At 43.4% G+C, this 14,807-nt stretch overlaps 1 protein-coding gene across 2 annotated transcripts in view; it reads right to left on the bottom strand.

Moving 5' to 3' along the window:
- Positions 1-13,984, bottom strand: part of AMFR (autocrine motility factor receptor) — a 28,204-nt gene extending 14,220 nt beyond the window's left edge. Inside the window, exons 1-8 of one of the 2 annotated variants that reach the window (XM_071440481.1) lie at positions 13,604-13,984; positions 12,079-12,171; positions 10,268-10,432; positions 8,340-8,492; positions 5,138-5,178; positions 3,322-3,454; positions 2,694-2,827; positions 1,153-1,263 (exon numbers count right to left, since the gene is read on the bottom strand). In XM_071440481.1, the coding sequence (XP_071296582.1) occupies positions 1,153-1,263; positions 2,694-2,827; positions 3,322-3,454; positions 5,138-5,178; positions 8,340-8,492; positions 10,268-10,432; positions 12,079-12,171; positions 13,604-13,825 (1,052 nt within the window). In that variant the 5' untranslated portion in view covers positions 13,826-13,984. Of the gene's footprint in view, positions 1-1,152; positions 1,264-2,693; positions 2,828-3,321; positions 3,455-5,137; positions 5,179-8,339; positions 8,493-10,267; positions 10,433-12,078; positions 12,172-13,185; positions 13,569-13,603 lie in introns of those variants that run through there. The other variant, XM_071440482.1, reaches the window with a different exon arrangement.
- Positions 13,985-14,807: the final 823 nt, after the last annotated feature.

Below are 14,807 nucleotides of genomic sequence, written 5' to 3' on the forward strand. Positions count from 1 at the left end.
GTCCAGTGTAACATGTTCCCTCCCTAAAAGCACCAAGGAGTGTAACTCGATTCAGAACTGTAATTGCTTCAGAAGAAAAATACAAAAGGATCCTTTTAAATACAGAGAAAATGTCATTCTGAAGAGAAGACCCTGGGCTTCTCAAGTGCTCAGCAGGTGATTAAATATTCACATGATTCAGTAGCACTGGAAAAGGAGTTTCTGCTATGGAGGCACATTATCTCATTAGAGACTTCTTGGAACACAGATAAATATTTATGGCAAGGTTTGTCATAAATGACAACAAATTAGCACACACATTACAACCTCTGGTTTGACAGTTACCAGAAAAGCAAAAAGCTATTTACAGAAAGTAACACCACAGGGACAATTTAACTGACCTGCATATTCATCATATGGCCCTCCAGAAACACCTGTTTCTCATTTCATATTTAAGCACAGGCATGGAAGTGTAAGCACTGCTACAAAAGATCGAAGGAAAGTCACATCCAGCTCAGCACACTATGTCCATAAGCATATGCTACTATTCACTACTGAATGAATGTAAGAAGGAGTGTATAGAGAGGTTCTTTGGCCAAAAGTCTCCCAGTTCTAACTACCAGCTGCTTAGGGACCATTTCTGCTGATTTGGTTAACCTCTTTTAAAGCCCTGATGGACTCATTGCCCCTTGAAACCACAGATTCAGACCTGGCCTCCACAGCTGTCCTGGGGGACTCACCATCATGTGAGGATGCACTATATAAAAATACTCCCTGATTTCTCCTTAAAGGTGATACCTGGAAAGTATTTAAGGATTCAGCTCTAATTTTTCTTCTTCACCTGAAAATGAACACAACCTGCACACAACAAATCTACTGACATGTGTTTGAGAAACTCAACACTGGTTACCCACTAGCTGACAAGGTTAGTTAGCTGACACACTTAGTTTGGGGGAAAACAAGTGCACCAGGTGGAACAACCCAAACATGAAAATGGCTGGAGTGAAAAAGACCTGTACTTTGCTGTCAGAAGCAGACCAAGACAACCCAGGCAGCAAGCACCCATCAGCTCTGCTGTTAGTTTGTTACTGGTCATCCCACTGTGAATTCCAGCCATGCCCATCTCTCCCTTCCCTTCTCAGCTGGGTGCACCTCTCCAGCCTGCACACCTACTTGTGGAAGAGGTGGCCACAAGGGAGTTTCCGTGCAGACTGCATGGAGTCCCAGCAAATGGCACAGTCATCATTGTTCACTGCCAGCTCCTCTGGTGTTGCAACTGCAAACCTGCAAAGAAGAAACAGGAAGAGACAGAAGGAATGACTACACAAGCTCAGCATAGCCTCCTCTCTAGAGAATCCAGCAGTGAGAAAACCTTACCCCCCATGTTAACTTTTCATTAAGAGACCTATGCCAACAGATTTGTTATTTTTGATTTGTTATTTTTCAGGCTGCACTGCAAAGGAATACACATATACACACGCCTATGATGCCTTTTGCAGGCACTCTTTTGCACATCTCCTCATACATCCTAAGTGCATAAAGCTTTGACTTAGTACCTTCCAAGAGCCAATTATATGATCATTTTGTTGAGATCCTTAAATTATAATCTGTATAGATTTGGTTTATGTCATTTTTCTAAATGAGTTTTAATAGCTGCACCCATTAAGCTGTCTGCTTGGGATCATAAGCATTTATGGTGACTAATTTTGGCCTCAAATTTTGCGATTCCCATTTGTCTTGACTTTTCTCCCTGGTTTTTTAAGCTACAGTGCCATGTAAGCAGATACTATACAGTATCCAAACACAAACAATATAGAAATGAGTGGTGTAACAACATTTCACAGCACTGCTGGTGTGGAATATATCTGAAGAACAAGCAAGTTATTCAGATAAGAAGTCTGTTACATATGCAACTCAAACACCTTTGTGAACAGCTCAAAGGGGTTCAGTGGCTGCATCTTACTGGAAAGAAACAATGCATTGTGGATGAACTTTATTATGCAGCTCTTAATGTAATATCACAGCCATTAAACAACTTCTCAAAAAAAAAAAGCCTCAGGAATTTCTAGACAAAGCAGCATTCTCCACCTGGACTACAGCAGCAGGATTTAGCAGGCATCCCAATTTCTCCATATGACCTCACTAAAAGGGAATGGACTAAAGTACTGCCAAAGTGCTCCTAGCTCCACTTTAGGTAAAGTCTTAAAGTTGGCTTCAGGTTTAGTAAATACACTGGTAAAGCTAGGCAGGGTTTAATTAATATTTTGATTTCAGTGAGTAAGTGAATGGCATGGCCTAATGAAATTAAGAGCATTGATTTCTATCACAGCCAAAGCCAGTATTTGACAGCTAAAACAGGCAGAGCTCATCAAAGCTTCTGTCACCCAACAAAGGTAGTATGCAAAAAAATACAGAAGAAATACTGGTCAGAGGAGTTCATTCTTTTGCCACTTTATACATTACCAGTAATGCTGCCATTACACAAGTCAATCCTACCTATCTGTTATACCCAGAAAGAGTCTCCCCACTAACAAATAAAATGGGTAAAAACACAATCCAAGTGTAGAGACTTAAGGTCAGGTTTGGAACACTGCATCTGTCCAGCTTACACCATGCCACTGTGTATCAAAGGAACAGAAAAGAATCCCAAGTTCTTTCTCGGGATCCTCTCTACCAGATCTACATCAAGACTGCAGAGCAAGTGAGGGGCTGACCTGGCCTCCATGTTTCCAACCACACGCAGGTAGTTCTTGTGCCGCCGAATTCGCCGCTGCACCTCGTGGAACAGGTAGCGCAGCTGCATGAAAATCACCAGGCTGGCCATGGATAACCAGATATTGCCAAACAGCTTGGGAAAACCACAGAGCAGTCATTACAAACAAGAACCATGAGAAACAAGAAGCTGCATCAGGTCTTAAGGGACAAAGAAATCAAGAAACCAGCCCTGAAGAATTTCTCTTTTGTTGGGTCCATTCAGACCAACCACTCATGTTCAAAGGTACTACCACTCATTACCTCTTCACAAAGAAATTTGGTAGCACAGCATTTATAATGAGAATAAGCTGAATTCAGTCCTGTCCAGCTTAGCATCTCCTGCTGCCAATGAAATAATTCAGTCTGGTATTACTCAATAAAAAAAGCTAATTAAACACCTACTAAACAGATAATTACACACAGTAGTTAATACTCCTTAACAAAGTTATTTGTGATGACTTCAACTGCACAGGAGGAAGTAACTTCTCTGTAATATCTGGTTTCCAAAATAAGCAAAAATGTGTATACCCAATACCCTTTATTTTAAGGCCAGTCTATTTGTTCAGCATTATGTCCAGTATTTCATACCAGCATATGAATATGATGCATCAAATCCAGGGAAAGCAGGGTTAGCTCCATGACAAAATCAGTGTAGTAGACGTAAGTGCCCTTGCCCTCCCACGTTCCTTCATGGTTGAGATCCCAGAGATGAACTACATATCTGCAAGAGTGAGGAAATTACATTATTCCTTTTTGTTGCTGTTAAATAGCATCTCTATAATTCAAACTATTTTGTCCATTTTTCAAAAACTTCTAGATATGGATTCTTCACCCTTCTGAGGCCCTGTACCCACAGACTGTGCTCACTCAAGGGGGACTTCTTTTAATGTTACTGGTTTCAAACAGCAACATTTTAAAAAAGCAAAAACAGTCGATGCTTAGCCCACACTGGCACTACAGACACTGCCAGCTGATAGAAAAGATGCAGCATTTGCTAAAAACTACTTCAGGTAATGGAAGTCAACCTTAGGACTACAGCAACTACAGAAGCACATTTTTCAGCACGTGAGGTGTTTCTTGGGTGAGTCACCAGAGCTCAGTGTCAGACCTGAAATGCTGACAGTGACCTGCACAAAGAGGCTCCTGCATTACACACCATGTCCCACATATGCACACAGAGGTGTGGTGCAGGTACACATGCATGGGACTTTTTCAAAGCAAACCTTCCAGAGACCAGGGCCTTAAAACAAACCCTGTAGAATGACATTAAGTAGCATCTATCAAACCTCATCCAGCAGCACCCATCCACTTTAATGCATGCCTCAAGCCATACCACCCACTAAGGCTATCCATGCATTTCAACCCCTATCTGTAAAAAGCACTCCTAAAATGCATTTCCATCTGTAAAAATCATTCTTAAAATGCTTCAACACGTATTTAATCCTCTGTACTATCCAACATATCTGCCAACTGTTTACTAGCTGGCTTTAAAAGAAATGTTTCTGTCCTGTAACTACTTAAACACCAGTACAACCTTTTATTCAAATAAAGGCTTCAGGATAAGACACACACATCACTCACATAAAACAAACAAAAAAGTCAATTGCAGAACTTGTGCTTAAAAAACAGCACAGGCTAAAGCTAACCACCTTTTTCATCTCATAGAATCCTGCAACAGTTTGGGTTTGAAGGGATCTTGAAGATCATCTCTTTCCAAACCCTTTGGCTGCCTCATGCAATCAGGCCATGACCACTTCCAGGATGGGGCATCCACATCTTCTCTGGGCAACCACTCACTGTGCCGGTGACTCACCAATCCCACAGGGAAGATTCTTTTTCCTAGTATCTAATCTAACCTTGTCCTCTGTCACGTTTGAAGTCATTCCCTCATGCCATGCCCTTGTCCAAAGTCCCTCTCCAGCTCTCTGGGTGCCCCTTTAGGTACTGGATGGGGCTCTAAGGTTTCACCAGAGCCTTTTCTTCTCCAGGCTGAGCAACCCCAGCTCTCTCAGCCTGTCTCCATGGCAGGTGCTCCATTCCTCTGAAAATCTCTAAGGACTCTTCTGGACCCACTCCAGCAGGTCCACATCCTTGTCATGTTGGGAGCCCAAGGTGGATGCAGCACTCCAGGGGGAGTCCCAGCAGAACAGAGCAGAGGGGCAGAATCCCCTCCCTGACTGCTGCCCACACTGTGGGGATGCAGACCAGGATGTGGTTGACATTACTGGGCCGTGTCAAGCTTCTCATCTACCAACACCCCCAGGTCTCTCCTTAGGGTTGCTCTCAATCTCCAAACATGCATTTGCAATTCAATGAGGTAATTACCTACACCTCTTACATAAACATGCTATATGCACTACCATCCTGAACACACAGCCTGTAAAACAGAACTAACAGAACTTACCGTAAAATCACATGAGCAGTTCTGACTGTCACCAGCAGAGACTGCAAAAGAGGAAGAAAAACCCAAACATATTAACAACATTCTGGCAGGGACAGTAGTGCAGATGCAGGAGCTCAAGGGCTAAAACACAAAATTCATTTATTGCACCTTAACAAGTCCCGTGAACCAATGGTCACTATGGGTGACTGTGTGCACAACATACCTGAGACAACCTTGAAGCTTATAAATAAATATGAAATAAATTGTTCCAAAGACACCATGCTTTTAAAGCAGCCACTAGTGTTGCTGCTAAGTGACATTTTTTCCCAACTACAAAGGAGGTATTGCCTTTTTCAATTATTATCACTCAGCAAGTGTTGAGACCACAATCCCACCAACTACCTCTCTTTATCCCACTTCTTAAAAAAAATAACTGGAAGAACTGAATAATAACAGAAATTTGAGGAAGATAATTTCAAATCTTCCCCCCCACTTTGCTGAGATGTAAATGCTGCAAAAATAACTTCTCTCTTTAATCATACTTATGTTTCTAGGCTAAGTACACAGAAAAAAACCTGAGTCTATCAGAAAGTGTAAGATCACAAGTGTAAAGACAAGTCACCAAAAAGGTTAACTACATTTCCATGGGCTCTCATCATCTAAGAGAAGATGGCCCCATCACCTCTCTGTAATCCATCAAGCCCACAGTGCTCATCTCTTATTCTATCCTCACAGTGAAAAACACCAGACATGCTTCCCCCAGAGACTGCCCACACCACCCTGTAGGTAGCAGGGGCCAAGTGACACCGAGATGCAGGGGATTTACAATGAGCAACTGAAACCACTTCTGTGAAACTGGTCTGGTGGCATGCCTTCTGCATAAGTACTGTGAACAGGACAGAAGAACTACCAAAACCACTAACTTCCCAAAGTGGCAATAAGCCAGTTAATTTGAATAATTTTTTCCATCTGTAAAAAAGCATTCCTAAAGTGCTTCTATGCCTATTTAACCCTTTGCAATACCCAACATATCTGCCAGCTGTTTACTAGCTGGCTTTAAAAAAACCATGCAAAGATATACAGACTGGACACTGCTTGCTATACTGTAATTCTTGAACACCATATATTAAAGCAAAAAAGATTAATGTTTACTCAAAAATACAGGCAAGTCCCTACTCAGCTCTCTCTGGGCATTTGCACATTTCACATCCACCTTCTGCAGCAAAAAAAAAAATGCTGGCAAGCAACAGAGAACAATGGGAAGTTACCTAAAACACAAGAAAAACATCTATACTGCTTTATTGAAAACCCTGAGCTAAATCAATGTTTGCAGAAGAGAGATTAATAGATTAATGTAACTTAATGTAATTCATTCACACTAATGGAATACACTTGGCAGGGTCCCTCTCGAGGAGCATCACACAAGCCACCACCAGAAAAACATTTCAGTCTCAAAGATTTATTGTTTTTTACTAAGAGCTTGAAGTCTGCTATGAGGTGTCACTGCCAGTACTTGTACGGAAATAAACCTAAATATTTTATTTCACTCACATAAGTTCTGGGTATTAAAATCAAGGAAATTACTCATGATTGCCCAATCCATACAGGGAATATTTAAAATGTTCAAAAATGGCAAGATATTATACAATCTCCTATGAGAAAAGATTAAACAGACTAGAATTCTTTTGCTTAGAAGGAAAGGCAGTAGAGAAGAGGCAAAAGGATGATAAAATTACAAATTCTATGAAAAAGATTAAACATTATTCCCTGCCCATGGCAGGGGGGTTGGAACTAGATGATCTTTAAGATCCCTTCCAACTGAAATCATTCTGTGATTATCAAACACAAGATTCAGAAAAACTCAAAGAGGACATCTTTCATCTACAGAAAGCCAAGTGAATGTGGAATTTGTTGCCATTGGATATTACAGAGGCTGACATACAAACAAGTTCAATGAATGATCATACAACTTTCCAGAGTACCTCTGGGACTATCAAACACAATGGGTTTGTACAGCCCTCAGCTCAGGAATGTTCTCAAACACCAGTGGCTGCAGTCACAGCTAGGAGACCCTTACTTCTGCATTCCCCACACTTCCACTGACTGAGCCACTCCTTCATTAATCAGCACACAGAACAGCTCCACTGAAATGAACAACTGGGCCCCATCCTGCAACCCCAAACACCCACACTACCACACAGCACAGCTCTGAGGAGGCAACACAGGCACCACAGCACTCCCTGATTAACCTACCCTGAGCTGGTGCAATGCTGATAATCCTTCTGCCAAGCCAAGATAAGAGACATGACACCAAAGAGACCCCACCTTTCAGAGACACTGTTAAATCTTCCAATACCCTTCCACTGTTTCATTACAAATCTGGTCTTGCACATTCTCACATTCATGGAAAAATAAAGAGACATATTGATAACTGAACTCTGGTGTGACAAGCATCATATTCTCCTATTATCAGCTTCCTTCCTGCTCCCTAGCTCCAAGTATGAATTCACGATAGGAGAAGGAAAATAAATTGTACGTGTTATTTGTTATCTGAACTAACGATGTGCTAACACAACATACTTGGATTGGATTCCTCTCCTTTGTTAAAGATTATCACTTCCTCAGGCAGAGTGCAACAACCCACCACAACATCAAAAACACACTGGTGCTCACTCCACAAACATACTGGTGTTTAGTGCACAGTGTTCAGGAGTGCACAAAAATGCTTTGCTCATCTCAGCTGAGACACAACTCGTTACACAAACATAAGCAAAAGCCATGAGTATGCCTTAAGGAAAGGATGTCTCACTCCTTTTGGGTAGAAATGAAATAGAAAATACAACTTCAGAGAAAGAGGCTGAAGTGCACATTAACTTTCATCCACACTCTCTCCATCTCTCAGGTGCTGTTTCACCAACCCTTCTTGCAAGGCTCATGAAGCACAATCATTACTTTTTTCATAAGCTGTCATTTGATTTCAGGATCACCTTACAGGTCTACCCTCTCATTCTCTTCCTCAGACTAAGATTTTTTTCAGGGTTAAAGGCTAAAGAGAGAAAGCATGCCAACCTGGCAACTTCTGGAAAACAGGGGAGGATTTGTTTGTGTCTTCAAAGTTTCTTTCTTATGGGAATTAAAAGCAAATCCATCCTATACCAGGATACCCCCAAGTGAGGGGTCAAAGGCAAAGCAGAACCCACAACACACGTGAAGGAAGTCTCACCTCTGCTGCCATGAAAGCCAATGTGTGCATGCCATGGGTGTAGCCAACAACTCCACAGACCACTGCTAATCCACAGCAGGACAGGAGCATGGCTATGAGCAGGGCCAGCACTCTGACGTGGCTGCTCATGGGTGTGGTAGGAGAAAAGGAAAGCTGCAACACAAATACATATATATGTGACAGTTTAAATGAGTACTTCATCCACCCTGCCTTCCATTGTCACCTCACCAAACAAGACTTCATTCAGGAAAATCTTTTGCTTTCTAGCATAAAACCAATTTCACAATACAATGTCGTAATAAATTATGAAGAATAAAGCTAAACCCACACACTATCCCAAGGCCTCATTCATGTTACTGTCATTTACAGTCACATTTTAACAATCAGTTATTATTTTTTTATTTACAATTACCATGATTATTTGAGCTGTTTAAATCACCTGTGCAAGAAAACCAGAGACACAGTAGCTTCTGCACCAAATCCACAGCATCTGCTTAGGATTTATATGCATTTTACAAAGACACCTAACCTAACACACAGTCTTCAAGTAACGTTTTGCCAATTTTTCACCAAGCAGCTGATCTGAATTTGTCCAGCTTGGTCTTCCATCCCATAGTTCTTCCACTGTCATTTACTTCTGGAAGAAAGAGATGTCTACCCAAAAAACCATTTAAGCTGCAGCTAGAGACCACTGAACAGACTCTGCTGAAAAACAGTTGTCTCATTCAATAGCATGCAAAGTGTGCTAAATCTCTAAACTACTTTAACAGAGGGCTACACCTGGTCTGTCTAAATCAAAGGCAACCCAAGTGGATGTTGGTCCATCATCTTTTTTCCAGGGCAGGATGAGAAAGAACAGGACAAGGAAAGAAGGAGTTGCCCAAAGCTTCACTCTGGTCTGATTTACAAAGTCAATTCCCATGTTTTGTTTTTAAATGGGTTCTTTTTTAATTCTTTGCATCTGGTTCAGCTCCACGTGCCCCATCTTCACAAGGCAAATCATGTAAGTATCTTTTGTCCAAGCAAAAAACAACTATGCATGCTTTGAATGCAAAAATAATATAATAAGGATTTCTTCCCAAGTGAGCCATATTCTTTCACAGCTTTCTGAACAACACTAAAAATACCAGATGACTGCCTTGCTCACTGCTGTCTTAATTTTCCTAACCCTAGCCAATGTAGTTTCAAGTTTAAGTGCTTAGCTACCCATGAATTAACAGGCCTTACTGGACATTATTAAAAAAAACACCTGCAAAACCCAGACCTACCAAAAAAAGATTCATGGATTCAATTCAGGTAAAACTTCTATGCCAGGAGAGAGGAGCCTGGGAAAATGCAGGCCCATTATAGTTTAAAGGCCAAGATTTACTGTTTAAATTACAGTTTCTTCTTTCTTGCTTAGCCTTCCTTTTCTGCATTTTTACCTAATTTATTCCTGGTATTAACAGAAAGTGGGATGTAGCTTAGAGAGAAAATTGCACAGTATATTGTAAAGACACTGGCAGTCAAAATTCAGTATATGTAAGTGAGTGTGAAACCTGAGCACAGAATCTGCAGAAACAGGCTCCACAGGCCAATCCTAAAGGGCACCAATCTAAGGGATGCTCTGTTGTTAAGATGTCTTTACTAAGGAGAGCTATGAAGCCATCTCATCCAGTTATGTAACAGTAATTACAGGGCACATATAAGGAGCAATTTATTACAGAAAATAAGGATCTTCAGCTCCATTTGTCTCATGGGAAAACTGAAGGAGTAAGATTGACATTGTACTTTAAAGCAAGTATTTGAAGCTAATGGGACGTGCACGTGTTCAGTACCGCAGGGTGTGGAAAAGGTCTAAATGATCTGTTTGTACCTTATCTGAGCCAGTGCCTGAGCCAGAAACAGAATCTGCATGCCCCAAAAGACAGCCCTTAATCAAAACTTACATATTCAAAGCGATCCTTGCAGAGCTGAACCATCAGATGGAGAAACACAAGTCCAGAGAACCAGAGGCACCACATCACTACTTCTTCCACTGTCTGAACATTCAGCACACCAAAAATGAAGATAAACTTGTAGAAAATGAAATTCCAGAATTTATCCTTGAGATGCTGTAATGGAAGAGACTCAAGTAAGAAACATATTAAAAGTACCAGCAGACCTTACTGTCTATCTAGTTTCTTGCACCATGGCAGCATAACTGTGCTACACAGCACACAATGCAGTTTCCTGCTATATTCCTAAAACAGTGCTCAGCACAAAGCAAGTCTGATTTCAGTCTGATTCTTCATGCCCAAGCAACTCAGCTACCAGGGTGCAAACACACAGTCCTCTCTGCTGGAAGAGCTACCACAGTTAGTTATTCAAGATGCCCAAACTGCCTAGCACCTTGCTTCCAAAAATCTGCCAAAAAGTACAGATGATTAAGAAAAGATGATGAAGTCTATGCTTAAGAATCACAATGCCTACAGTGGAGAGTAAAATAGATGAGCAATGAAAATAAAACCATTCCCACACACAAAAAGTAGGGAAAAAATAATATGATGTTCTCAAGCAGCAGACAGCAAGCCAGCTTGGAGGGGATTAAAAAATTTATGAAACAAAATGTTTTGTTAAAGTACACAATGAAATCACCAGGAGTTTAGTTAAGACAGGCCCTGAATTCCTTAATGATGCTGCTGTTTTGGGCTCGCCAGTATTAATAAGCAGCTTTCCTTTACATGACAAACTCCCACTGTCCAAACACAAGTGGATCCACACTGCTACTGCTTTTCACTTCAGTCTTTAAGGGGGCAGAGAACATCCTGGAAACCATCACCAGTTAAAATTCCACATCCTTATAGTCAACATGGACTGGAGAGAAAATCTGGCCCACTGCAGTTTGATAGTGTCTTGGTTTTAATACACTTAGAGCATCTACAAGGTAAGAATTACAAACACAATAGGCTTTGAGAGCTCCACAGTTATTAATGAGGCTTTGTGTGCCTCAGTTCTGCATGTCAAAAATCATTATGGCATGATTCCTCCTAAAGAATGCTTTTTACAGACTTTTTTTTAATATGTGAACACACTCCAAACCACTGCTCCTGCATTTACACAAGCAACTTATGCATTTGCCTTACTTTTAAAAAAAAATATATAGAGATACTATTCAAGGTCCTGCTGCTGCCTTCATCTTCTGCAGGATCCTGTTTTTAAAAACTCTGGGCTTTCATAGCTCCTTTGCTGAACTTTTACAACCATTCTCACATAGACAAGAGCAGGACTAAACAGCCTCAGTTTTCTGTCCTGCTCACCTCCTTTCTCTGGGATTTTCTTGCCTTCTCCCTCTTAAACCAGCAATGATAAACCATTCACTCAGTGTAGGAAAATGGAAAGCACTTCTCCAGCAGTCAAGGTAAAAAAGAAGAGGGAACTCAAAGCTGCCAGTGCTGACAACTACAAAAAGCAATGGAGAAATGCTGCCAGGTGCAGGCAGGATAGAGAAGAACACGTTACAAGTGTTTTGAACTGAGGCATGCTTGTAAGAAATCTAACAGAGTTCATTAAAGACACAGGATTTTCAAGTTGACTGAAGGCTTATAAAGTACAATAAGAAAAATTCCCTTCAAAATAAACCAGAAGCTTGTGGCTGTGGATATACTAGCTAACCAAATGGTAAGACATATAATTTTTTTTTCTTGTGCAGTTTCAGCAATTCCATACAGAAAATCACACCGTTTGTCATATTTTACAGTTTCCTTGTTTGCTGTCTCACCTGCCTCTCACTGACACGAAGAGGACCAAACACCATATACTGGATTAGCTTAGCAACCAGCATCAGAAAACAGCAGGCAGTGTTCACTAGTACCTGGAAAGAAATAAAGCAGTCAGTGACAAATACTTTTGCCCTATTTAGAAGAAGGGAGAGAAGGGGAGCCTAACAAAACCTGCCATTGTTCACGGAACAGTATTAGTTGCCTTTTCTTTTGATGAAATTTAAGCCTGGCCTCTTTCAAGACACATGAAGTAGCTGATAAGTCTTAGCTTTTTTTTTTCTAGAAATACTAGCACAGTTTGGTACAGCAGTAAGGCCAACAAACTGCTCTACCTCTTCACAATAAATTATTTCATACAGATTAACAAATTTCACAAAAGAACATAAGGACAAAACTTAGAGATCACCAAGATGGTAATTTTGTTTAACATATGGCAGATAAGAAAAATCCAGTTTGAATCTGTTGTTACAGTAAGAGGATTCAAAGGTTGCCTCAAAACGTGCTGAACAGCACACACACCTTCAGTAAAAACACTTCTTGAGGCTTTCTTGGAAAACTTCTTAACAGCAAAGTAGCAAGAAGCAGAAGACATGGGCCTGGGAAAACTGACATCTCACATTTGGCAAAGGCACGTGTAATTAACTTTTGACCTTAGCAGGACACTAAAAAGGTAGATGATGAAGCTTTGCCCTGTCTTTTCCAATGGATGTAACTTCTCCAGGATTCTTAAGGCTGTGAGACCGTGTTTTAATAGGATGAATATGTCTGGTATACTAAAAAACAGCACCTCAGTCAAGCAAGTATGTTGTGAAGCAGATGTCCAACTACTGCCACCTTTGAGTGACAGACAGATGAAAAGTTCAACAACAACAACTCAGCAAGGTATCCAATATCCCCTTGTTGAGCCTTTATTTCAACTACAAATCAGTGAGCCAAAATTCATAAACCATTATGAGGTTTGGGTTTTAAAAGGTACAGAATTTTTTTTTTCCTTAAATGGTGAGAGTGTTTCCTCTTACCTACAAGACTTTCAGTGCTATTTTAAAAAAATAAATAAATAAATAAAGGCAGCAAGGCTTGGGCTCGAATACCGGACAGCCCCTTACACAGATTTTTGGCAGAGCAGGTCGGGCAGTGCTTGGCGAAGCTTAAGCCCAGCAAGCGCCTGGGTCCGCGACAAACGCTCCCAACAGCCTCTCCCAAAGCCCCGGGCAGGACGAGCGGGGGGCGCTCGGGGAGAGAAGCACGAGCCGCGGGCTGAACTCCGGGCGCTCGGCTCTAACGCTGCCCCACCGCCCCGGCCAGGCACGAAGGGAAGCGGCGGCGGAGGCGGCCCAGGGCGGGCAGGGGAAACCCAGCCGAGCCCCCTCTTCGTTCAGCGAGCAGTTTTCAAACAACAATAACGAAACACTCCCCGGAGCCGCCCACCGCCCCCCGGCCGCGGGGAGGTGCCGGCAGAGGCCGATCCCGCTGCCAGCCCCGCAGGCCGCGGGCCCGCAGGCCCCGCCGCCGCCCCGGGCTCACCCAGACGCAGAGGCTGTCCGAGAGCAGGTAGTAGGCGACGTCCAGGGCCCGCGGGCCGGCGCAGCGCTGAGGCTCGGCCGGCTCGGTGCCCGCCGCCCCGCAGGGCGCTTGGCTGAGAGCGCGGTAGGCGCTGAGGCCGGCGCCCAGCAGCGCCAGGGCGCTGAGCGCCGTGTAGGTGCGGAGGCTGGGCCAGGGGAAGCGCTCCAGGAACAGCAGCGGCATCGCGGAGCCCTCGCCACCGCCCGGCCCCGGCTCGGCGCGCTCCCCCGGCTTAACGCCCGCCCCGCCGCCCCTCCCCGGGGCCGGGCGAGCCGCCCCCGCTGGAGAAAGGAAAGAGACCGGGCCCGAACCCCCCGCCCCGGCTCCGGGCGCCGCGTCCGCCCGTCACCCCGCGCGCTGAGTCACGGCCGGGGCGGCGCTTCCACCGGCCCGGCCCTGCCCCGCACCCCCCCGCGCCCGGGACAGCGGCCGCACCGCCGGAGCCGCGCGTGGGCAATCAGAGGGGCCTCCGGGAGCCCCCCAAGCTACAGGCAAGGTGGCAGAGGAGAGCGCGTAGAGACTGCAGGAGCCCTGCGCCCTTCCGCAGGCAGCCTGGAACAAGAATTAGTCTCAAAACTACTGTGGAGTTAGGTGAGAGGTGCTCTAAAGTGCCAGGGCTCAAAAGCTGCACTCTGCTCCTTGTTCTTGCAGCACTTGACTTCCAGTATTCCATCTGCCCTTCCTTACTTCCACAGGCAAAAAGAGTTCTGTTTTCCACTGCCCTGCTAGCTTTATTTCCCCTTGCTGGCAGCTAAGAAACCGTACATTCTACTCACCATCTGTGTGGGCCTTCCATCCATAGGACAAAAGTGAACAGCCCTTGCACTACCTTTCCCAGCATTTTGCAGTACATTTGCCATACTGCACAGCTTCAATTTGACCAAAGCACCAAGCTGTCAGGATTGTTCTGTACATTGCTTCCCAGTGCAGATGGCAGCAGAGCCAAGCACTTTGGCAAGATTCAGTTCTCTTGGCAGCTGGCACTCTCCAACCCTGCCTTCATAAGAGGACAGTGCACAAGCAACAGTGCATCTTCTGATCAGAGGCAGAACTTGGAAACAAAGCTTTTAAAGACTCATTAAGCAAAATCATGGAAGACTAAAAGCATTGGGAAGTGTCACATCCAACTAGACTTTATGTTTAGCCAAGCATGTAAAAACCCCAG

This window comes from Agelaius tricolor, unplaced genomic scaffold, assembly GCF_023055355.1.
Source record: "Agelaius tricolor isolate 1412-34295 unplaced genomic scaffold, bAgeTri1.0.p SCAF_15, whole genome shotgun sequence".
NCBI classification, from domain to species: domain Eukaryota; kingdom Metazoa; phylum Chordata; class Aves; order Passeriformes; family Icteridae; genus Agelaius; species Agelaius tricolor.